This window comes from Gossypium arboreum, chromosome 6 (assembly GCF_025698485.1).
Source record: "Gossypium arboreum isolate Shixiya-1 chromosome 6, ASM2569848v2, whole genome shotgun sequence".
Taxonomy (NCBI): Eukaryota; Viridiplantae; Streptophyta; class Magnoliopsida; order Malvales; family Malvaceae; genus Gossypium; species Gossypium arboreum.
This window is the reverse complement of record NC_069075.1, coordinates 1,682,431-1,707,108: the sequence shown is the minus strand read 5'-3', so window position 1 is coordinate 1,707,108 and position 24,678 is coordinate 1,682,431. Positions and strand designations below refer to the sequence as shown.

The 24,678-nt window shown below is 33.0% G+C and overlaps 4 protein-coding genes and 1 pseudogene across 4 annotated transcripts; 3 read left to right on the top strand and 2 right to left on the bottom strand.

Moving 5' to 3' along the window:
- The first annotated feature begins 731 nt into the window (after positions 1–731).
- On the top strand, positions 732–5,822 carry LOC108460123 (protein MODIFIED TRANSPORT TO THE VACUOLE 1-like; annotated as a pseudogene).
- A 2,701-nt stretch (positions 5,823–8,523) lies between these two features.
- Positions 8,524–11,969, bottom strand: LOC108458736 (disease resistance protein SUMM2-like). The gene is made up of 2 exons (XM_017758132.2): positions 11,629–11,969; positions 8,524–11,351 (listed from the first exon to the last, which is right to left on the bottom strand). Exon 2 carries the CDS (start codon positions 11,345–11,347, stop codon positions 8,657–8,659), a length of 2,691 nt encoding a protein of 896 aa, XP_017613621.1. The 5' UTR covers positions 11,348–11,351; positions 11,629–11,969; the 3' UTR covers positions 8,524–8,656.
- Positions 11,970–16,263: 4,294 nt separating this feature from the next.
- On the top strand, positions 16,264–18,232 carry LOC108458737 (probable polygalacturonase At1g80170). The gene is made up of 9 exons (XM_017758134.1): positions 16,264–16,392; positions 16,467–16,604; positions 16,686–16,859; positions 16,960–16,983; positions 17,068–17,275; positions 17,364–17,445; positions 17,570–17,678; positions 17,760–17,876; positions 17,972–18,232. The coding sequence occupies exons 1-9, from the start codon at positions 16,264–16,266 to the stop codon at positions 18,230–18,232; spliced, it is 1,242 nt and encodes a 413-aa protein (XP_017613623.1).
- Positions 18,233–18,763: 531 nt separating this feature from the next.
- LOC108460161 (cyanidin 3-O-galactoside 2''-O-xylosyltransferase FGGT1-like) lies at positions 18,764–20,240 on the top strand. Its single transcript, XM_017759531.2, has one exon. It carries the CDS (start codon positions 18,764–18,766, stop codon positions 20,132–20,134), a length of 1,371 nt encoding a protein of 456 aa, XP_017615020.1. The 3' UTR covers positions 20,135–20,240.
- Positions 20,241–20,354: 114 nt separating this feature from the next.
- LOC108459702 (uncharacterized) lies at positions 20,355–22,386 on the bottom strand. The gene is made up of 2 exons (XM_017759103.2): positions 21,794–22,386; positions 20,355–21,235 (listed from the first exon to the last, which is right to left on the bottom strand). The coding sequence occupies exon 2, from the start codon at positions 21,106–21,108 to the stop codon at positions 20,758–20,760; it is 351 nt and encodes a 116-aa protein (XP_017614592.1). The 5' UTR covers positions 21,109–21,235; positions 21,794–22,386; the 3' UTR covers positions 20,355–20,757.
- Between the last annotated feature and the right edge of the window lie 2,292 nt (positions 22,387–24,678).

Here is a 24,678-nt window from a genome sequence, read left to right as displayed (position 1 = left end):
GTTCATGAATTGAGTCGAACTAAATATGATATTAACATATTTTATATTTGTTCAAACTTAATTCGATATCCAAAATATAAGTATAAAATGTTATTCAAATCTGTTCATATTTACAAAAAATTAATCCAAGCTTATTTTAGGCCCTTCCGTATTAATTTTTAATTTTTTAAAATATTTATATTATATTATTTAATAATTATATATATTTTTATTTATTGAAAGTTTTATATAGTTATCTTAACATTATTTTAATGTTTATATTAAAGTAGTATTATATATTTAGTATAAGTTTAATTTTTTAATGTATTTTAAATTACATAATATAAAATATTATAAATTTAAAACGAGCCAAATCAGAGTCGGACTTTGAGCGTTCAAGCTTGAGAGCAACCCATATTTTAAACAGGTATAATTTTTTTTCTCAAACTCATTTTTTTGGGCCTAATAATTTTTACTCAAATCCTACAAAATTTCGAGTGAATCTTCGAATCTAGATAGATAACTCAATCAATGAACAGGTCTAATCCACACCTGATATAGTCTCGCACATAAACAACTCAAGCTGGTTGAAATCGAATTGCATGTATCAAATTGACACAAAAATAAAATATAAAGCATTAAACTGAGAATTTATCTATTGCACAGGGGCTAAATTAGCTATTAAGCCAAAAATAATTGAAACGTTTAAGAAAGCTATAAAAGCCAAAACAACCAAATCATGTCTTCGGCTCTTCGCTCTCTTCCTTTTCCCTCTGTTTAAGTTTTGAAGTTTTCAGATTATGGTTTTTACCTATTTTTCCATTTCTTAAAGGCGAAGAAATCAAATAACAAACGGACGATACCCTAATTGGATCGCATTCAAATTCCGCTTTTAATCGCAATCAAATCGAAAATTCAACAACATTTTTTCATCATTTTCAATCAAAACGATCAAAGAAAATAGATCAAATATTGAACTCTTCAAATTCAATCAAATTTCCAATATAAGAATTTTTTTTGTTTTTTTTCCTTCAATTTTCGGAATGGATTCCAGCAGGCGAGCGGTGGAATCGTATTGGAGATCGCGGATGATCGATGCGGCAACCTCTAATGAAGACAAAGTAACACCCGTTTATAAGTTAGATGAGATCGCCGAACTCTTGAGATCTTCGGATGTTAGTATCGTGAAAGAGGTCGCCGAGTTTATCTTGAAACGACTCGATCACAAAAGTCCGATCGTTAAACAAAAGGTGATTTCATTCAATTCGCTTCGAATTTTTTTCATTTTGCTTAAATGTAGTACATTATGAGAAAATTTTCGTCTAGTAGTTAAGTAATGGTCGTATAATTTAACCAAAGTTCAATGTGGTTCTAAAATGAAAAGGCAACTAATTAAAAAGCAAGGAAAGGAGCAGGGGCGAACGGAGAATTTTTTTTTGGCCGGAATTAAATTATATATATTTACAATTTTAAAAAATTATGTATCTTTAAATGATTAAATCAAATATTTATCATGTTGGAGCAATTTAAAATTTTATAAACTATAAAGATGAGAAATTTTCCACTGGAGAGGAGTCTAATTGTTCAAAAGCGATGATGTTTTGCCATGTGAATGTTGTGAGTTACTGCATGGTTACGTGCGGGTGAATTGTATCCTAAGATTATAAATTATCAAAACATGTTGATACTTGGTTGTTAGTGATATTTTGCAGGCTTTGAGGTTGATAAAATATGTTGTGGGAAGGTGTGGTGTGGAGTTTAGGAGAGACATGCAGAGGAACTCAATCGCCGTGCGTCAGTTACTTCATTACAAGGGGGAGCCTGATCCTTTGAAGGGGGATGCACTCAATAAGGCTGTAAGGGACAATGCTCAAGAGACTATTTCTGCTATATTTGCAGAGGACAATAATAGCAGCAAGCCTTCGCCTGCTGATGATCTGAATAAACGAATACAAGGATTTGGAAATACGAACTTTGAAACGCCTGTAGATGATAAGAAATCAATTCTCAGTGAGTTTGTTGGTATTGGATGTGCATCTATCAAGCAGGGAATTAGTAGTTTCACTCAGGTTCATTCGTTTAGAAAGAATGATAACGGATATAACAAAGGTCCTACGCTTCGAAGGTCATTGACTACAGAAATTGACAATTCTGATAGGTATGAACCAGTTGTATTGCCCAGTGACACTCAAGGAGTTTCCATGAATACTGCCAGTGGACCTTGGGGGCAGGACTTAGGAGAATATAAGACAGAAACAAAAAATGGGGAATCCAGCTCAAATCATTCAGAGACTAAAACTCGTGAAGAGAGGTTATTGGAGACCATAGTGACATCTGGTGGTGTTCGTCTACAGCCTACTCGAGATGCCATTCAATCTTTTCTAGTGGAGGCTGCAAAGCTTGATGTATTAGCTTTAAGTCAGGCGCTTGAATCTAAGCTTCTATCGCCAATATGGCAGGTAACTCTTTGCTCCTATGTACTGAATCATGAGATGACAAGGCCACTGGCAGTGATGGTGGGGGCGGAAGGTGCTTAGCTGAAACGTTGGCTTTCTACTCTAACGCATAACACCTATTCATGCAGGCATCCTGTTCTGATTAGATGATCATGTGTCATATTTCTGATAATTTTATATTGAATTTTCCTCCTCCACCCCCACCCCCCAAAAAAAATAGTGGAAGTATTTATGTTTTATCTTTTAATTTTAACTAGAATTATTGATGGTCAGGTTCGCATGAAAGCTGTGTGCGTGCTTGAGTCCATTCTGAGGAAAAAAGATGAGCATTTTCTAATTGTGGCTTCTTATTTTACCGAGAACAAAGATGCTGTTTTGAGATGTTCTGAGTCTCCCCAAACTTCTCTCAGAGAAAAGGCTAACAAGGTAAATTGACAACCCATTGCTTTACGTATAACCGAAAGATAATATATCTTCTTTCTTATGATTTAAGATCCAGCATAGAGCACCATTTTTGGTGGCATGCTTTTTGAGGGGTTTTCCCCCTGTTGTTTTACTAAACAGCTATATTAATCTCTAATTCAGTAATCTGATGTCACTGGAATTTAGGAAAATTCATCCAACTCATTCTTGAGAACTTCCTTTTAGGGAAAGGAAATTTTCTTTTGGCTTGATGATAAAGTGTAGGAAGACTAACTGAACTTTCCCTCTTGTTGAGTTCATTAAAGTCTTGCATTGAATTGGTGGCATATCTATGCATATCCAAGTTGATTAGTGTACTAGTTTCTTCTTCTAAAATAATATATATTTATCTAGAAAATTTTTGTTATCGTCCAGAAATGGAAATAGACCCTTCAGGTTGATTTGTTTGTGGTTTTGTTTTTTTTTATTATTGTGGAAAACTTTCTCGTTACTTTTTGTTCTAACTTACAAATTCAGACATTCTAACGGTTGATTCTTGACAGTTGTCACATTACGTTTCAGTTCCTTTCTTTTGGTTACTCTTCTGCATAAATGAAAAATTCATGATCTTTGTACGATCATTGTGTTTTATCTTTAATGCTTTGGTTCTTAATGTTAGACGACTTTTATTATGTACACTAAATGCTAATTTAGAGCTGGTAGGGATACTTGTTTTCTGAGTTAAGGAAGTACATGCTACAGTCGAGTGGTTGAGTTTGACATATATATGGTATTGGTAAACAGGTGTTGATCCTTTTGAATGGGGAACAGATAGGAGGTTTGGCAAGTCATTCAAAAAGTCTTGAACGCGGAGACGACACCTGTTCAAATGCCTGACCTGTTAGACACTGGTGACCAGGATGATTGTAATGAACTAGATAATTCCACAAAAACCAACATGATCAAAAGACTCCGAATCTGACTGTAAACCCACTTATGGATGAGTTATTAGTAGATGACCTGGGTGCTGGTCTCAGCACCAGGGAACAGAAAAATGATGATGATCCCTTTGCAGATGTCTCATTTCACACTGGTGAGGGTAGAGAAAATTTGGGTGATCTCTTCTCTGGGATAACTATAAATGACAAGTCAGTTGTCGATGGTTATTCTATGGCTGCAAATAGAAAATCTGAAGTAATTGATATCTTTGGAACCAATTCTGAAGCTCTGCCAGAGAATCAAAAAAAATTCTGTTAGTGGTATAATGACTGGCTTGTCAATGAATGAGAATTCATCTAATTTGAAACAGAAAGGAATCTCTTCTGAGACACGCGCTGAAAAAATATTTTCCAATTTCAGCAATCAAGCTTCTAGTGATGTTTTGAGTGGTTTCCATGGTTCCCAAGCCGCTGGGATGAATGCAAATATGATGCTTCCTTTAGGGACCATGCCATATGCCGTTCCTCCTGGAATAATGGTGAACCCAGCCTTTTCTTCTCAACCTATGAATTACGGTGCTATGGGTAGTTTCATTGCTCAGCAGCAATTACTTGCAACAATGTCTAACTTACAACACTTTGGCAATTGTAATGCAAAAAACGCTGGCATCAATAATGTTTCCAGTGGATCTAATGGAGGAGCACCTCTGCCTGACATATTCCAGTCAAATTTTACAACTCAAATGCCTAGTTCAATGATAAATAGTTCAAAGAACGAGGACACAAGAGCATTTGATTTCATTTCGGTAAGTTTAAGTTCTAGCATATGCTATTTAAGATAGTCTTTCATGAATTTCCTCCTCTCGTAATAAGTTATACGTTCGAAGTAATTGTTCCATGATGAGTCGAAATTTTATGAGATCCCACCCCAGACTGTCTTGTATTGGATATGCTTGCTCTGTAGGAATTTGCCTTATCGGCAGCTGGAAAATTGAAGAAGCAAAATTTTAAAACCTTTAGCTTCCTATCAATCCTATCTTTGTTTTGAATGACTTCTGCTGTTTGTCTAGTGATTCGTAGTAATAACTTGCTATTAAACTTGTGCAATCTAACCTGGAAAAAATGCAGCTTATATATATATATATATATATATATTATGGTTCTCTGTTGTGTTTTCTCTGGAGCTCAGTTACTTGTACATACGTTAAAAGGTTCTAACACCACCCGGTTGATTAACTCGTCCAGTTTCATGGGTCAAACCAGTTTGAACCTGGGGATGCTTTCCTTTTCTTTATGCTATATGCCAAATCATGCCATAATTCACTTCATGACTGTGCATATAACCTTGTGCAAATAGGTCATACAACACGAGTCTCTTATTGCAGCAGTTTTCTGTTTGCGAAGTTCCTTTGTCAGGCAAATCATTTTCTCCATGGTGCCATAATTTAAGTTATCTATTTGCATCTCATATGCTGGTTATACACACCAAAACTAGCTTGGCAACATGCCTCTGCTTCGCTTTCTTTGTTTTCTCTTATCTTGTATCTGGTTTCTGTTTCGCAGGACCATCTTGCGGCAGCTCGTGATCCAAAAAGGACGGTGTAAGGTTTGTGCTTGCACCCTACATACCGTCTTATAGAATATTACGACCCTTAAATTAATAGTACTGTTCTTTGGGAACAATGAAGCTTTGACATTACATGCATCGTTGACCATTGCTTTGCATGTAGTTTGGGGGGGGGGGGTAACATCCTTATAATTAAAATGTATAGGCTATGAATCTTTTAGGCTTTGTACTCGAGATGAAAGAAAATTGGAAAAATCTTTGTGCAGTTAATTGTTCCAAACAAAAAAAAGAGTAAAATGAAAAAAATGTTTAAATAAATGAGGCCTTTTAGGGATGGTGTAAAGATAGAAGATGCTGAGATTCGAATTCTAAACTTGCTGAATACCATTTTTTCACCATGGTTACATGAATCAACTAAGATGAGTTTTGTATTTAATTGTTTTTTAATTTAATAATTAAGATTCATATTCGTATTTGTTATTTCTAGCTCAACTTTTAGAATTTTTCTCTTCCCCCTTTTTTTTTTGTATCTTTGTTAGTGTAAAATAGGATCACTTAATAGTTCTGAATGTATTTTTCATATTTAATATATATTTCAAGTATAATTAATGTTTGGTTTAAACCATTCCGGTTATATCAAAACTGAAATTTAATTAGTTTGGTTGGTTTAGTTTCAACAATTAACTAAATTAGCATTACTTTAATTTCATATGAAAGTAAAAGTATGTATTTTTTGTTTTGAATGAATGTTGCTAGTTTAATTGAAAAAAATAATTAAAATAATTATAAAGAGATTACTAAGCTTTAATCAAATATAAGAAAAATACCACTAATTAAAATTTAAATATCACACAACAACAAAACACTTTGCAATTTTTAGAATTTTTTGCATTCCATTCAAAATAAGGAGGCTTCATAGAAGGGAGAATAGACGTGAAAGAAGGGAGAAGAGACGTGAAAGAAGGGACATAATTGAATTTAGGGGGTTTGATTTGTACCTTTAACTTTTTCCAATTTCCTTATTGAGACAGGCAAAAGCAAAACAAAACATCTATAATTGAAGTTTTATATATTAAAGATCACACCAATTTGTCTTGATTGATGCTGTGTGGGTGATGGGGCCTCTCTATTCTTTTGGAGATTAACTAAATTATTGGGTTTATACTTTATACCCCCTTTTACTTTTCCCATTTTCCTACCTTCCATTTTTTTACTTTCACTATTACTGGTTTAGTATATTTAATTAATTACAATATAAAATTAAATCATTATAAATAATGACGGATGAAAAATAGGCTAAATAGAAAAGATTTAAACAAAAGTTACATATGGTATACGCATATAATAGAATTAAAATCCACTCATTATAGTTGCGCATAATAAAATTCCAACCTAAATACTCAAAGACTCAATACATTATTTGTTCTATTTTTTGTTTTGAATGGGGTGGTTTATATCATTTTTCAATCTTAAACAAACTAACAAGCACTACAATAAGCTCTTGATTCTGGCTCAGTTCTTCGCTTCAATCATATGCTTAGCTCCCATAAAATTATAGATAAATTGCATACCAAGTAAGCCCTTGTTTAATTATGGAATTATGAAGTAGTTGATTCATTTGAAACGCGAACTATGTGATTTAAAATTCAAATAAAAAATTCTTGTAGTAAATTATCGATTTTAGATCTATTTTCGATAAAATTGTGAGCAATGTGATTGGTCTAAATTGAATTTATAAAATTACAAATAAACATAAGAGATAAATCTCAAAATTATATATGACCTTTATTTGAATGTGGAATTGTATACATGAACTTCAGTTTAGTGCAATTATACACGTGAAACTTTAATTGTGGTTCAAATGTATACTTAAAACTTTAATTTTAATTTAATCATACACATTAAAGAAATAAATACACCAATTTATTTTTATATTGTGATTCAAATGTATGCAATATACACCAATTTATATTTTTTATTTTCCATTTTAGAATTAATTTTAGTTTTCTTATTAGAGAGAAAACTTGGATTTTATAAGAAGTTCCTTGGGTTTTATACAAAAAAAAAGAAATTGGATTTTTATAGGAAAAACTATTTAATCTTTTTAATTTCATTTATATTTTAGAATTAGTATTTGCTTTTTAGTATAAGAGAAAAATTCGGGTTTTAGAGGAATTACCTAGGTTTTTATAGGAAAAATTTAAGTTTTACATGGAATTGAGTTATATATGAAAACATAGGTTTTATCTTAGCAACTAAATAACTCAATTTTTTGTAAAATTCATGTTTTTCTTAATAAAAATAAAATTAATTTTAAAAAAGAAAATGAGAGACCAAAATGAAAACTTACTAAAGTTGGGTGACTAAAATGAGTATTTGTAATGACAAATTAACGACTAGTGACCAAAATGATAAAAATATATAACAATAGTAACAAAAATTTTAAAAGTATATTTATATTGTAATTTTTATTTTAATGCTCAAAATGAAAATTTATGAAAATTGGGTCACCTATTATTATATAAGTTATGTTCACTTTATAATTTTTAATAATTAATTTGCTTGTAGTGAATCAAGAAACCCTCTAATATAATTTATGGTTTATAAGGGTAAACTTTTTGGAGCTTATAAATTGTCTCTCTCTATAACGAGATACCCAAGATTAAAACTTAAGTCTCCTTAATATTAGGCTGTGCCTTGCCACTTCAACACTTACTAGTTTTATTTTTGCTTTTTGATCCTCTACTTTTATTCCCTACATCAGTGAGGCTGTTAGAAAGCTTGGTATCAAGTCTCTCTTCACTTTTATGTTAGTAAACCAATATTTTTGTAATCGGATAGATGGTCAGATCAATTAGACCACCATTTACAAGTTTGACTGATTGATTCAGTTTGATATATTAAATATATTATTAAAAAATTATTAAAAATAAAAAACTCGATTCAATTGATTTTTAGCTCGATTCATTCGATCTATACTGATTTATGGATCAATCGATTTAAACTCTTTTTCTGAACCGATGTAACGATCGGTCCAATGTAATCCAGTTCCAATAACCTTGTTGTAAACGTACCACCAACCTTGATATGTAGCCAAAATGCAAACCATGAAACTGCCCACCACCAACAAAAAATGGCAGCAAAATATGATAGTCGATGAAATTACAGAGAGAAAATGATGTTTTGGGTGTTACCAATAATTTGATTTTCTTGGAATTTAACCATAATTAGCAACGTATAAAGTAAAAGAGTTTCTTTTTCTTTTTCTTTAATACACAATGAACCATTTTACAATTTTTACTATTTTCTACATTTCATGCATAAACAGATTTGAAAGAAGGGAGAAAAGCATTTCGAATGGCTTCATTTTCCCATTCTATCGCTGCCCACCAATCTTTGCTTCCCTCAATGCTGAGCCGGTTCCCTTTTGCACTGTCTGAGTTGAGAGGAAGCTTCTTCAATTCTCGACAGCCATGTAGATGAAGATGTTTCAGACATGGGAAGGGTAGCGCATCCCAGTATATGCTCTTCAATTTCGCTAGAGCAAATAAGTGAAGTGTTTCAAGCTTCAGAAATGGTTTAGGGCATGGAATTCCAATCACACCAGCAACTTCACTAAGTTTTCCCTCACTCAATATTTCTTCCATTTTTGCACACCCAGCTATCCAAAGAGTCCTTAGATTTGGAGCAAGCATCAGCCAAGTCACGTCTTTCAATTTCTTACATCCCATAATTATAACTTCGCTCAACGTGTGAAAGCATGAAGTTTCTTTAGAAGAAACCCACGTATGCAGCTTTTCCATTTTTATCTCATTCATGCTTTCACAATCGCAGAATTGTAGTTTCTTTAGACGCTCCAAATTTTCTAAGCATAAAACATTGAACTCTTTTGATTCTCTAAAATCACTAAGTTCTAGTGCTTCGGTGCAACATCGAAACAAGTTAAAGCTTAGGAATCTTTCTAAACAAAACATGGCTTTTATCTGTATCCTTAATATATTCAAATGTTGCAAACCTTTCAATTCCTCTATAAGCTTTTCATTACCCCCTTTCAAAACATTGTCTTCATTAGGATAATCTATCAGATACATTCTGAACCACATTCTGAATATTTGCAACTTGGAAAAACTACATATCAAATGTTGTGGGATTTTTCTGAGATTATCCATACAACTCAAGTCCAACATTTTTAGTTTTGTCCAGGATTTCAATTCTATTGGCAACTCTTCTATACCAGTAAATGATATATCAAAACATTCTAGAGAAACCAATTGTGAAATTCCCTCGGGCAATGCTCGTAATTCTTCATTTCTTGACAAATCCAAAACAGTTAGATGAGGTATAAATTGGAAGAAACCATGGCTGATCACTTGCAACTCATTTTCGCTAAGAAACAAGGTTCGAAGGTTAGGGCATTTGGGTGTTTCTTTGAGAACTTTAATCTTATTTTTCATCACTGACATTCGTTTTGCACTTTCCCATTCTTTAGCATCTGGTTCTTCAAATAATTGAGCCCCTGCTTTTACAAAAAAATTATTTTCTGTTGCTTCGAACTCTCGTGTAATCCATAAACCCATGTCACGAATCACATCATGCATCTTCACACAATCTTCTCCATCCCTTTCCAATAAACAAGCATTCAGAAAAGAGCTGATAATGTCGCCACCTTGCATTTGAGCTTCACTAATTCTGTCAAATTTATTCAATAGCCCTTCACAAAACCAATGCTCCACTAATCTCTTTTTGGGAATACAATAATCTTCAGGATATAGACAACAATATAAGAGACAACATTTCATTGTGGCATCAGGCAAATTATCATAACTGAATTTTAAAAGCGGAAATACCTCATTTTCCATTTTTGGCAATGCAAATCTCTTCAACATCTCAATTGCATATTTCCAATCCTCAAGTGTTTTCTTGCAAGCCATGGCACGACCGATTGTAATTAGTGCAAGAGGCAGCCCACCGCACCTTTCAGCTACTTGTTTAGCTAGGTTTGGAATATCTGGATGGCTATTGAGAGCGTCATCTCCAACCTTGTCTTGGAACAATTCCCAAGCCTTCTCCGGTTCCAGGCACTCCACTTTGATTTTTTTCTGAGCTTCCATTTCGCCACATACCCCCAAAGATCGAGTTGTGAAAATAAGTTTGGAACCCTTTGTTTGGCTTGGTTGCGGTATCCCAACTTGTTTCAAATCTACCCTCTTCCACAAATCGTCCAGTAATACAACAAATTTCTTGTTCAGCAACACCCCATAGATATCTACAGCTTTCTCTTCAACACTTTTATTCTTCCATGAGTCATCTGAAAACCCAAGATTTCCACCAATCCTATCTTGGATCTTTCCAACATCGTAATCTTTAGACACCAACGCCCAGATAACTTTAAAATCATTCGGTGTGGTGCTGAACTTGTTGTTGAGTTCGATCAAGAGTGTTGTCTTGCCAACACCCCCTAAGCCATAGAGGCCAATGATCCCCACATCTTCGTCCTCGATGCAACTCCATACCTTTTGGATTGTGGATTCTAGAGCAAACGGCTGCTCTACAGGCATTACTACCACTGGAGCTGCGGGCTGATTCTCCGCTACTTTCCCAAAAGCTCCTTTACTCTTATGATCACTTATTTCTTGAAGCATTTTGGCCACTTTTTTACCAAACTTGTAGCTAGACAGGCAACTCTTGGAAGCACAGCCTCCGAGACACAAGTTATTCATTTGTTGAGGGCCATCTGCAATCAACTTTTCCGCCTCTGTTATCATAGTTTCTGCTTTTGAAAGCCATAACTGAACTTGCTCAAATGGCTTCAATAGTCGTTGTTCTGCAAGATCAACCTGCCTTAGCAGGTCGTTCCTTTGTGCCCTCAGTTCTTGAAGAGCAGCAGATAAAGTTGGAAGGGTTTGTTGAAGCTTGCAGACATAATTAGCATGGCCAACAATGAAATCCCAGCCACGAAGAAGGAAATTCTCGAAACTACATTGTACGGAGCAGCAATTGCCCATGATTCTGGTAAATGAAAGATAAAATAAAGGAAACAAATGAGATGTGGATGCAAAGTGAATTGTTTGTGAATGATTTAAAAATAAAGTTACGTAATGTGGAAAAGTGGAAGAAAAATAAAGTTAAAGAATATGGGGTTTGAACAGATTGAGGTGGAAGGCGATTGTGTCACAGTTATGAAGAGGATGCTCATCAAATAAAGTTAAAGAAGATGGGGTTTCAACCATTAGAGCTTTCATTATGGATAGTATAGATAAAGCAAGGAGATTCACAGAGTGTATACCCAGAGAAGGAAATCCAAGTAGCTAACTTTTTTAGCCAAAGATGGAGCAAGATACGAAGAAGACAGGTACTGGTCTCGACTCTTTTGTTTAGTTGTTGGCTTGTAGCAGATACAGTAGCAGAATTCTGGTAGTTTCCTGGTGAAAAATAGTTGGAATTTGAGTGGATCAGGCTTACTGTGATTATCTAAGTCTTGTTCTTGGAAATCAGGAAATTTTTGTTATTTGCTTCAGCTCTACTATAGCTTAGGTATGCTGTGATTCTCTCTAGCTTTGCTTCTTCCTCTGCTACTATCTTTTCTCTCTATGATTGTTGTAACTGTGGCTTAACTTTTATTAATCGGATCACAGCTGGCTTTTTAAGTCTTAATAACTATTATTTCTAAAAGAATAGGTTAAAATCTGTTATTAGTCCTTGTACTTTTATAAAATTTGATATTTAGTCCTTGTACTTCAAAAGTTAAAAAAATTCAATCCTCCTACCTTTTCAATTTTAAAATACTAGTCTAATCATTATCATCATTGGTAGTTTCTGGCAAAATTTGTTAACTTAACATGTTTAGTTATTGTCAATCATATATTATATAATGTGAAGATAGCCTAAGAAAAATGCTAAGTTAATAAATTTTGACAGAAAATATTAACATTATTAATAATTGGACTGAGATTTTAAATAAAAAAGTAAAAGTACTTAATTGACATTAAAATAATAATATTATTGGTTTAAATCTCATCAATCGTAAAGTTTTACTTATTTATCTATAATATATATAAAAATAAGAGTTCAAGAAACTTTTGAACAGAGCGACAATACCTTTTAATGCTCATTTAACTATTAAACTGAAATTAAACAAATAAGTTTTTTTAAATAATATTTTTCTCCATCTGAACTATTCAATTAAGAAAATCAGTATTGGTAAGTTTGAAGTCTCTAAAATTAATAGAGTATTGAATTAATGTTTTTCAAAGAGAAACTTTCAAGTTATAGTCAAATGAGAATGACACCCGAAAAAGATAAAAGAATCATTTTAATTAAAGACGAGATAAAATTATAATAGGCATTAATCCATCATCACACATTTATTTAGTTTTAAACTCACTGTTATTTACTTTTCCTATCATTACCCAATTTGAAAGCTTTGCTTTATAATTTTATGTTCTTAATTTTTAAATTTACTTTAATACCATGTTTCTAATTAGTATGATAATTGTAATTTCATTAAAATATGTCACAAGTTTTTGCACTCATCACAAATTTAGAATTTAGTCTCTGTACTTTTATTTCTAGTAATTTAGTCCTTTTACTTTCTAGATTTTAAAATTCTGGTTCAATTGGTAACACTAATTAAATTATTTTTTTATTAAATTTGTTGATGTGACATGATGCGAGTTTCAAGGCCTAAATTTAGGCCCATGGACTTGACGGGCTTAGTTTCCCTCAATTCCCAATCACAAGATTTAAATCCAAGCTGTTTGAAGTCAAAGTTTAACTTATTCGTTCAAAACTTTATCATGAAGAAATTTCGAGAAAAATAGTTTAAGCTTCAAGAAGGACTTTGGTGTTCAATATGGAGTGAGGATGAATTAGAAGGAACCAATTTTGTTTTAGGACTTAAAATCTCAATCCATAATGACACCTATGTGGAATATGTTAATGATGTGCTTGATAAGTTTTATATTTATGATTGATTGTACTTGAAAACTAGCTATTATCACGAAAAAAACAAGCGCACCTATCGAACAGCAGTATAGCTTATAGCAAGACCGGAATGTCGAACCCACAGGAACTAAAAGTGCTAGTATTGACGTTCTTTTTATTATCTAGCCTAAAAACAAGGGGATTTGTTTTATCTAAACTAATTAACTAAACTAAGAATGCACAGGAAGTAAATTGGGGAAATACTTTTGGGAAAACTGATTGATTTAGACAATAGCCAAGGAAAAATCCACCTAGACTTCACTTGTTATTTGACTCTGAATTAGACGATTTATTCACTTGACTCGATCCGTAGAAATCCCTAATTTATATTATTATCTCTCTCGAGACTAACAACGTCTAATCCTAGGTTGATTAATTGAAATCTCTTTCTAATTAAAACCCCTAATGTTGCATTAACTCGATCTATGGATTCCCTTATTAGGTTTGACCCTAATCTGGCAGATTTATTTTGCCCTATGTCTAGGGGTGCAATCAACTCCGCTTAATTATGCTAGATCTACTCTTAGACAGAGACTTTTGCTCCTCTGAATAAGTACATCAATACTTGAATCAATATCCTGGAATATTAAAGCAAGAATCAAGAACACATAATTAAGAACAAATCAAGTATTTATCATATAATTCAGAAAATAATAACAAGATCCGTCTTAGATTTCATTCTTCTTAGGTATTTAGGGGATTTAGTTCATATGTGTAAAAGAAAACATCTCAGAAGAATAATAATAACAAAACATAAAGAAACCTAAAAATCCTCGAAAGAAATTGAAGGGAGATCTTCAGTCTTGAAGGAGAATCCGGCTTTTGAGATGGATCAATCGGCTTCAAAACCCTCAAGAGTGGCCTTTTCTGAATAGAACTAGACTTGGGCTCGATAGGGACACGCCCGTGTGGGGTGGCTTAGGCCGTGTTAGAGTCTGCTAAATAGACACGGGCGAGTGGTCTACCCGCGTAAGGAAGTCCAGGCCGTGTTGATTTTTCATGTTGACCTATTTTCTACGTTTTTGGCCCATTTCTTGCTCATTTTACTCTCCTATGCTCACCTAAGTATAAAACATGAAATTAAAGGATTGGGAGCATCAAATTCCACAAATCTAATGATAATTCATCCAAAAATGTGCTAAGCATGAGATAAAAATATGTATAAATTACAACTTATCAGTTAACAAGCTTAGGCGTTACATTTACAAGGACATCAATCAAGCCCACACGCCTAGCTATGTTATAATCAGTTGACTTGCGATGCATTTTTGGAAGGGATCCACATTTTTATGGGTCAATATGTCTTTATATTGATTGAAGATTTGTCTCTTAGCTTCGCAATGCACTTTGAATCACTCAATTTTGCAATTAAAATTGCCAGATCGGATACATATGGTTAAGCAACTATATTGTAGCTAAGCTGCCAGAATAGAAAAGTGGATAAACCACCAGATAATGTAAATAATCAAACTGGCAGAAACTTCCTCTTTTCACATCATCCCCAGTCCCATGCAATGTGTCATGGCATGCATATACAGAAGAAGAATGCTAAGCATGTAAGTAATGCAACCATACAGTAAAAAAGTCAGTAGGCATGGGAGTCCACGCGTTATAAAGTAGATTTATCAAACCTTAAAAAATAATATCAGATTTTCCGTAAAGTCACATGCATGGTTATAAATCAGAATTAGAACCAATCAATTCAACATATTCGGATATCAGATGTTCTTAAGTAACAGAGTCACGTAAAGACGTACCAACAAACTTAACAAAATGCAGATCGTACCAGGATAATTCACACACATTAGACAATAGCACATTACGTTCTAATAGATCCTACTTACTTTGGTTCAAACATAGCAAACATACGTACATATCACAAGTTGGTCATCATTAGATAACCAAATATCAAGTTAAAATAAAAAAGAAAAAGAAAGAAACTTAAAAAGACAAAAAGAATTAAATTAAACTTAAAAAGACAAAAAGAATTAAATTATTCGAAAATAAAAATATAAGGATTAGTTATGCAATTTGATCTGAAGTTTTCATATAAAATGATGATATAATGTGTCACGTCTACTTATTACATTATTAACAACAATAAAATCGAAAGCATTAATAATTACATTATAATTTTGTTGAAGTATAGTGACCAAAAAAAGTAAGTTAAGCCATACATAAGTGACAAAACTTTGTAGTTTAGCCAAATATCACTTCACTCAAAAAAAATTTGCCAAACTAACTATAGAATATAAAAACTTATAATAATTTGACTCAATCCCTTTGTTTCCAATATCGCTATAGCCACTAGAAATATGTGGTTAGACCGACTGACCCGCGAACCAGTTGAATTGGCCAGTCGTACAAGTTGAACTAATTTGATTTATTTATAGTTTTTTAATGATTTATTCAATTAAAGTGGATAAATCTATTGGACGGGTTAGATTGTAACGGGTGGTCAACCAATTCAACCACCATTCCAACTTTGAAAACCTTGTTCAACCACAAAATTGTTAAAAACAATTGAAGTACGGAATTGAGATTTAGTGTTTTGAGATAAATAGGTTTTATTAATTTTATCCCTGAAAAAATCTAAATCATTTTAAAGGAACATTGAATAAAATTAAAAATTAATGGTAACAAATATCAATTAAATAAACTATATTTTAAAAATAAAATGGTGGTAATCAAATCTAAACTAATTTTCAAAATCAATAATTTTAAAATTGAAAATCAAATTAATTAGATTAGTTTAAAACTAGATTTGATTTGGATTTGGATTTGGATTTCAACATATACTTCTAAAAATAGATTTAAAAAATTAATGTTTAAATTTGAAAACTTATCTTTCTTATAGTAAGGAAGCCTATGTTTTTCTCCTATATATACTGCTATGTACTGTTTTATTATTCATAATTAAATATTCAGAATGATTAATATGGGTTTAAAATTGTTGTTTTCTATTTCTTTCTTTCAATGGGTTTTATCGGTTCAATCCGTGGAACCATTTGTTTATGACGTCAACTTTGCTGGAGCCGTTGGAGATGGAGAGAGTGATGATACCGAGGTTTATTTTCTTCTTAAATGCTATAGTTGGGAAGTTTATCATATTCTGATTGTTTATTTATATAACTATTTTAGGTCTTCAAGAATGCATGGAATGTTGTCTGTAGTTCGCATGTCCCTTTAGGGATATTTCGTGTTCCTTATGGACAAAAGTTTTTGGTGCAACCCTTGACTTTTAATGGTGAATGTCGACCAAAAAATATTACTATTCAGGTAATAATAATTATTATTTTTATCTTTTCTTTAATTCTATTAATGATATTATTTACAAAAGTTTTGGGTTGGGTTGTTCAGATTGATGGAATACTCATTGCCCCAAGTGATCCATCTTCATGGAAATGCAATGATGCAAACTGTAACAATTGGATAACCTTTCAACATTTTGATGGCCTCATCATTCGAGGAACTGGAAGCCTCCATGGCCAAGGACAAAAATGGTGGCAAATGGGTTGCATGCAAAATAAAGTGGTACACTATTATTTTGGATTTTTTGCAGCTTCTTAATGCTTGCTTCAACACGATTTTATATATTTTCTGATTATATTTCTCAAATTTTCTATGTTCACAGCTTTGTTCATCTCAAAAAGCGGCGGTATGCCTTGACTTATTAAAAAATAGGAGATTTTTTCATTTAGTCTCCAATTTTATTTATCTTTTTATTGTTTATTTTGTTTAGGGTTTTGCCATTTTAGACTCTAAGAATGTGCATATTAGTGGCTTAACTTCTGTGGACAGTCGAAAATGGCATATTTCAATTGAAAGATCTTCATTTGTTCATGCCTCTAAACTCAATATCAAAGCTCCAAAGGATAGCCCCAACACTGATGGCATTCGTATCCAACATTCCACCAATGTTACCATAGCCTCCTCAACCATTAAGACTGGTATATAAAAAATAAGATTTATTTTCATAACATAATATCTGTAGACAAGTATTGGGTTTGACGTTTTTCTTTTTCTTTTCTTTTTAAGGTGATGATTGTATAGGAATTGGAGATGGGTCAAAATATATTAACATTAATCGGATTTTTTGTGGTCCAGGTTATGGAATTAGGTATTTTTAATTATTTTTATAAAAAAATTCACTTATTTGTTTGATTTTGTTTTTCACTCTTATAGAATTAGATATTTTGATTTAAAAAAATTTAATTTTTACTTCTCTACACTTTTATATGAAGTATTGGAAGTCTTGGTGAAAATGGAAGAAGGGAGACAGTTGAATATGTTACTGTAAGGAGAGCTCACTTTTATACTACAGAGAATGGAGTTAGAATAAAGACATGGCAGGTAATTAAAATTTCCATTAAATGTATTGCATGATTAATTCTTTTACGTTATATTTAACTAATTATCGTGTTATGTGTACAGGGAGGACATGGATATGTAAGACATATAAGATTTGAACGTATATCGTTTAGTAATGTAATTAGGCCTATTATTATTGATCAATATAGTTGTCCTCCTCATCAACATTGCAAGAATTATGTAAGTTTCATTTGAATTTCTTCACGAATTCAATCTAATCAATTTAACATATATATTGTAATGATATTTTTGTATTTTGTTTTTTAATTCCACAGAGTACAGCTGTGGAGATTAACAATATCGTGTATAATGATTTAAGAGGGACAACAAATGGTGAAATTGCGGTGGAACTTTCATGCAGTGACTCAGCTCCATGCAAAAATATCCGCATGAAAGACATACACTTGGATTACGGAATAAATGGAAAAATATATGATGGGCACCCCAAATCTCATTGTTTGAGTGTTGTTCAAAGTTGGGATGAAGGAAATGTTTATCCAAATGTTCCTTGTTTAACAAGAAAATTAAGTTATTAACTTTTTTTTTTTTTCGGATGTAATAATTAGGTTATATTTTCGTTGGGACTAAGGAAATAATTATCCAAATGTCCCTTCATGTTGCATATATAAAATAAATAAATGCATCTTTTTATATCAAAATTTTCTACCATAATCTTCTCTTACTTGTTATGATTGGTTATTATTTTAGAGATATAAATACTACAAGATAAAAAGATAATATTTTCAGCATTTTAAACAAAATTGTTTTCTTTAACAAATATTTTGGTACACTTACTTTAAAGATCGGGGTATTATTTGGTTTTTAGTTTTCTCTTCAAACAAAATCAAGTAGTGGTTTTAGTAAGAAACCCAATCAGTTATGGTTTCCAGCCATGATATTATATAAGCAATTTCATGGATTGCATTAAGGCATTCGAGCTTACTTTGCTTTCGAATTAGCAGCGTCGATAATTTCAAAGAGATTTTAGTCATTTTGCTTCACCTAAAGCGAATTTGTTAGGTTAAAATTTAAGTTTGTGATAGTTTTATTTGCGACACTTACCAATCATGGCAGATAGAAGCTTCCACATTGCAATGTACCCATGGTTTGCCCTTGGTCATATCACTCCATATGTTCATATGGCCAACAAACTAGCAGAGAGAGGCCATAAAATTTCCTTCTTTTTACCGGCAAAAACACAACATAAGGTTGAGGCTTTCAATCTCCATCCACATCTCATAACCTTTATTCCAATCATTGTTCCGCATGTTGAAGGTTTACCTCTCGGCGCCGAAACAACAAATGATGTCCCTTTCCCTTTGCATCCTCTCATTATGACCGCTATGGACCTCACAGAACCTGATATTGAAGCTTACCTTCGTGAACTCAAACCCCATTTTGCTTTCTATGATTTCACTTGCTGGTTGCCGGCCTTGACTCGTAGGCTAGGTATCAAGTCCGTTGTTTATTGTATCATTAGCTCTGCCACCATTGGCTATCTTCTTAGTCCAGCAAGAAAGACTCTTGAGAAAGGTATGATAGGGTTCGATCTTTTAGAGCCTCCAGAAGGTTTCCCTTCTTCAAGTATTAAGTTACGCGCACATGAAGCCCAAGCATTAGCCGTTGTAACAACTATGGATTATGGAAGCGGCCTTTCATTTGTAGAACGCCAATTGATGTCTTTAAGTGATTGCGATATTATTGGTTTCAAGACATGCAGGGAAATCGAAGGGCCTTATGGTGAATATATTGGGAGCCAATTTGGAAAGCCAGTCATTTTCGCAGGTTCAGTAGTGCCAAATCCACCTAAAATAGCACTAGAAAAACCATGGGAAAAGTTATTAAGCAAGTTTCAGCCTAAGACTCTGATTTTTTGTGCATTCGGAAGTGAGTGTGTTTTGAAAAAGGATCGATTTCAAGAATTGGTTTTAGGCCTTGAGTTAACAGGCTTGCCATTTCTAGTTGCCCTAAAACCACCGATGGGAGCTGAAACAATCGAGTCAGCCTTGCCAGAAGGATTCCAAGAAAGATTAAAAGGAAGAGGGATACTTCATGGAGGTTGGGTACCACAACAACTAATCTTAAGGCATCGCTCTGTAGGCTATTTCGTCACTCATTGCGGCTCGGGCTCTTTAGCAGAGGCCATGGTGAGTGATTGCCAATTGGTGCTGCTACCCCATGTCGGAGATCAAATAATTAATGCAAGATTGATGGCTGGAGACCTAAAAATCGGAGTAGAGGTTGAGAAAGGTGATGAAGATGGAGTATTTACAAAATATGATGTTTGTAAAGCAGTAAGAATATTAATGGATCGTGATAATGAGTTGGGGGACGAGGTAAGGACCAACCATGCTAAATGGAAGGAGTTCCTTTTAAAACCAGGACTTGAAAACTCTTACATGGATGATTTTGTTATGCAACTGCACGCCTTGGTGTGATGATTTCTAATGTAAATTTGTTTCTAAATTGCAATGTTATCTTCTTCTTTTTTTAAATGTATTATTAACATTATCTGAGTAATGGAATTTGATGTCAATAACTCAATATATTTAAAGGATTTTATTTAATTTAAGATCTAATTCTATTTTAATCATTTATAAATTTTAATTGAATTTATGTTACAAATAACACTAAATTTAATCTTTTACACAATCACTCTACGAGTGAATTTAATTAATAATTTATATTTATAAATAATAATAAAAGAAGACAAATGTAATATCACATATTCGAATATGATGATCGGGTCAAATGTGGTGGGTTACACTTTCCCGTACAAATATTCCTGAAACAAAGTGAAATTTTATCACCATTCCATCTCATTATAAAGCTCATGGACCCTACCTAGTGCTCACTCGCTAGCTTCAAGCGCACCCGCGAACTCCTTTCTCTTAGTTTCTTCTTCATCGATAACTTGTCGTAGACCCCAACTAATAACCTTGCTTTCAGCAACAGATACTTGAAGCGACCATAACAATTCCCTTATCGAGGGCCTCTTGGCACAAGATGAAGATCCAGAGGGGAACACACACTCCCTGACCTCTCTCGGCGTATGTTCCTCTCATTTCTTCATCACATCATCAAGATAATAGGGATACATCCTTCCATCAAGCTGCTCGCGCCAGGGAAAAAGGGTATTTCCTTCACCATTCGGAGATGTTAATTTCAGTGAACCCCCTAGAGCAGCACCAGGAGGCAATTTTTCTAGAATGGGATCAATTGGTGATGCAGGAAGGGCAACTGTTACCACCACACCTCCTGAAGTTGTCGCATGATCCCTCCTCCTCTTATGGCAAGCTTCCTTCAGTTCATTCGTTACTTCATCATCACTATCAACCTCGGTACTTGCAAAGCTCGCTAGCACCCTCTGCTTCTTGCGAGAGCTACCACTACCTTCACCTGTTGCGGACATGCGGTACTAGCATTTCTACCTTGCAAATTCTGCATAAGAGACCTGACATCCATTATGCATCTAAGTTCTTCTGATGAATTTGCAGATCCCTCCAAATGCGAACCCTTCGTGCGAACACCAGCAGTGCCTGCATCACCAATAACATTATCATCAACACCAGTAGTTATCGTAAGTGTTCTCACATAACCTTCTTGGCCATTTGCAGATATGGAAGACCAATAGTGTGTATGCAACTTACAGTAAGAATACAAAAAATTTACAAGTTCCTCCTTTTTTCCTAACAAAATTAAACCCAGATCGTCAATGGCGTCATGAGGCCATGGGAACCCTGCAGGCAGCACAGGGCAATAGGAAACCTCCCTCCATGTCACTCAATCTCCTTGCGCCTTCAACAATCGAAAAATCAAAGGCAAAATTTAGCAACTGAATACACCGGACGACTAGATGACGAACCATCTCCTCTTGCTTTGTCGAGCACAAATAGGTATTTGCTTCGACAGGTACATAGGCCTCATGACGCTCTTGACGGTTACCACCCTCATCCACAAATCTAGACCTACAAGCCTGGTTACCACAGCCAGTACAGCCACCGTCCCTTCCACCCAACCCGATTCTAACTCTAACCATGATAAACAATCACGCTTAAAACAACTGAAACGACGGTAAAAAATTCGAGGGTTTTTACCTATAAACGACAAATCTCTTCTCACTTGTAGCCCCTTTTGAAAAAACGCAAGATATGTGTAAGTTATGGCTAAGTATAAGTTGTTTTAAGGAAGAAAATTTTTTCAGAACGGTTTTTTTCCTTAAGAAAAAGAGCTGCAATCATACGACAAAACATAAGCAGTAAGTTTTACACCAAAACGTAAGTAATAAGCCTCAATCACATGCTTCACTCGTGCAACCTTCTCTCAAAAGAGTTACTTTATAACTCGTCTTCAGCAAGGCAAGGAATAAATTGTTATAAGGCACGCCGCTATCCGACTAGAGATCCGTGTCCGACCAAACCCTCTTCACTTTACGCCTCTCCTCTTCTAGGGTCGTCTAACTCACCACACCCTTCTTAGCTCACTACCCTGTTCAATTCGTTGTGCCCTTCCAGCTCGCCATCGTCCAGCTCGCCAACTCTCTGCTTGCCTACATTCAACTCATCAACTTAGTTTCCCAGGGAGAATCACTCAGGACACATGTCACCCCTAAGGGGATAACGTGTCCTCATGTATGGGTAATACGTCATATCAAGGAACCACACCTTATAAATATGAATGGACTCAAAAAGAAGAGAGAGAGTACAAGATACTCAACATATTTTAAAATAGATAAAATAAAAATGAAAAGTTATTAATGTAAAATAGATTTTTGTTAACATATTTTTTTTACATATTCGAGTTTGGAATAAATTATAGGATAAATCTCAAAATTATACATGAATTTTGATTTAATGTGCAATTGTATACATGAACTTTAATTTGGTGTAATTGTACACATGAAACACTAATTGTGGTTCAAATGTATACTTAAAACTTTAATTTTGATTTAATCATACACATTTAAAGAAATAAATGCATCAGTTTATTTTCATATTAGATAAATATAATTCTTTATGTATACAAAATATAAACATAAAATGATGTTATATCAATAATTGTGTTAATAATTTACAAGAATCGGATCAAATCGTGCACATTAAACCATAGTTCATGTATAGTTTTGAGATTTACCCCTAAATTATATTATATATTTTTTATCTAATTTATATCACTTAAAAATTAAATTTGTAATAATATATAATACTTGTCGAAACCATTTTTAATTTTAAAAACGGACGATCGACTTTGAAAACGAAAATGTGGAGTCGCCACCAATCTTTTTGTTTCGGTGTGATTGGATCACCTTAACAAAATATTTTACTCCATTTAAACCAATTTTGGCCTACGTAAATTTGAGAAAACGGGTTCGGGAGTTGGTTACGCATGAGGAAGGATTAGCACCCTCACTACGCCCAAAATTGGTACCAAATTGATTAAATACTGTCCTTATGTCTAAGATTTAAAAATGTTTTTAAAATGTGATTCCTTTGAAAACATTTGAATGGTTCAAGTTGGTCGTCAAAATTCTCTTGTTTCAAAGGAATATAGCATCACATCCAGCATGATAGGACACGATCCTTTATACCCTCGAAAACACGATAAATTTCGACTTCCAAAAGTTCATATGTTGTAAATTACAAAAGGATGCCCAATTATTTAGTCCAACGAAAAGTCGAAACCCAGCATGGTAGGACACGATTCCTCGAATTTCCAAACATTGGATACTGCCTTGTTTTAGCATTTGGAAAAACACGAGTAAAATTCTAAAAGAATATTCGATTATTTTGGACAAACGGAAAATCGAAACCCAGCACGATAGGGCACTATTCCCCGATTTTCCAAACATCGAATATTGCCTTTGTTTTAATGAATCTTCAAATAAACAATCGTAGAACTAGCTCAAAACGTATTAATTTTACTTGAAATATGATGGAATAATTAAATTTTTTAAAAAAGGTTAAAAATTATAATGCAACATTTGTAAACTCGAAAGATAAATAAAAACGTAGGGTAATATACACTCATAAAATACAATGCCAATTAACAAACTAATAATCAAGTATGAATAATCTAAGGCAAATGTAGTCGAAATTCTAAACATGGATGGAGAATAATTGATATAACAATAAAATGAATAAATAATATACAACGATGATATACATGGCATAATATAAAACTATCAATGCAAGATGTATAGAACAAAATAGCAATTTGAAGTTAAAGTGATATAAGATATTTTTAAAACAATGACGAATAAATGAACACATAATTTATACAATATACTAATTGTTGAATTTAAAACTATTTGCAAAAACAACCTAGAGATATATACTTAATTATTAAAATATATGTTATGAAATGAAGATTTTAATTGAATAATATACAAAACATTAAAGAATATTGGTTTAAAATTGGCAATTTATATATAATATAAAAATTTAAATTATGTACAAAATATGAAAAGATTATAAAATGTATAGTGAAACATAATCTTAGAAACATAATAGATTTACAAATCATATATGCATAAATAACTTTAAAATAATTATTTGCAAAAACATGGAAATACATACAAGATTAAATTAAATTTGTTATATGTGTTCGAATATATATAAAACATTTAAATGAGATAATATATAAAGCATAAAATAATATAATATAAAGAAACATTCCAAAATAATAATTTTATAAATGCAAAGGTGTAAAATAGTTTCAGATATATATAACGAAAAATACTTAGTGAATCATAAAGTAAGGAGTATTTTAAATAGAAAAATCTATAAAAGTAATAGATGTATTAATATATCTATTAATATTTAAACAAGAGGTTATATAAAAGTATTAAAATAGCTTAATGCAAAAAGAATTTTAAAATGATGATTTTATTAAGCAAAATAAAGTTATGCATATACAAATATATATAGAAATAAAGAATATTGTACAAAATATTAAAATAAATCAACACATGTTCAAACGTTAA

Excerpts from the sequence above, each read along its gene's own strand:
- LOC108460161 (XM_017759531.2), top strand. The coding sequence starts at position 18,764 with ATGGCAGATAGAAGCTTCCACATTGCAATGTACCCATGGTTTGCCCTT.
- LOC108458736 (XM_017758132.2), bottom strand. The coding sequence starts at position 11,347 with ATGGGCAATTGCTGCTCCGTACAATGTAGTTTCGAGAATTTCCTTCTT.
- LOC108459702 (XM_017759103.2), bottom strand. The coding sequence starts at position 21,108 with ATGTCCGCAACAGGTGAAGGTAGTGGTAGCTCTCGCAAGAAGCAGAGG.
- LOC108458737 (XM_017758134.1), top strand. The coding sequence starts at position 16,264 with ATGGGTTTAAAATTGTTGTTTTCTATTTCTTTCTTTCAATGGGTTTTA. Across the intron at positions 17,679-17,759 it reads TTAGAATAAAGACATGGCAG|GGAGGACATGGATATGTAAG; the intron begins GTAATTAAAATT and ends TTATGTGTACAG. Across the intron at positions 17,877-17,971 it reads ATCAACATTGCAAGAATTAT|AGTACAGCTGTGGAGATTAA; the intron begins GTAAGTTTCATT and ends TTAATTCCACAG.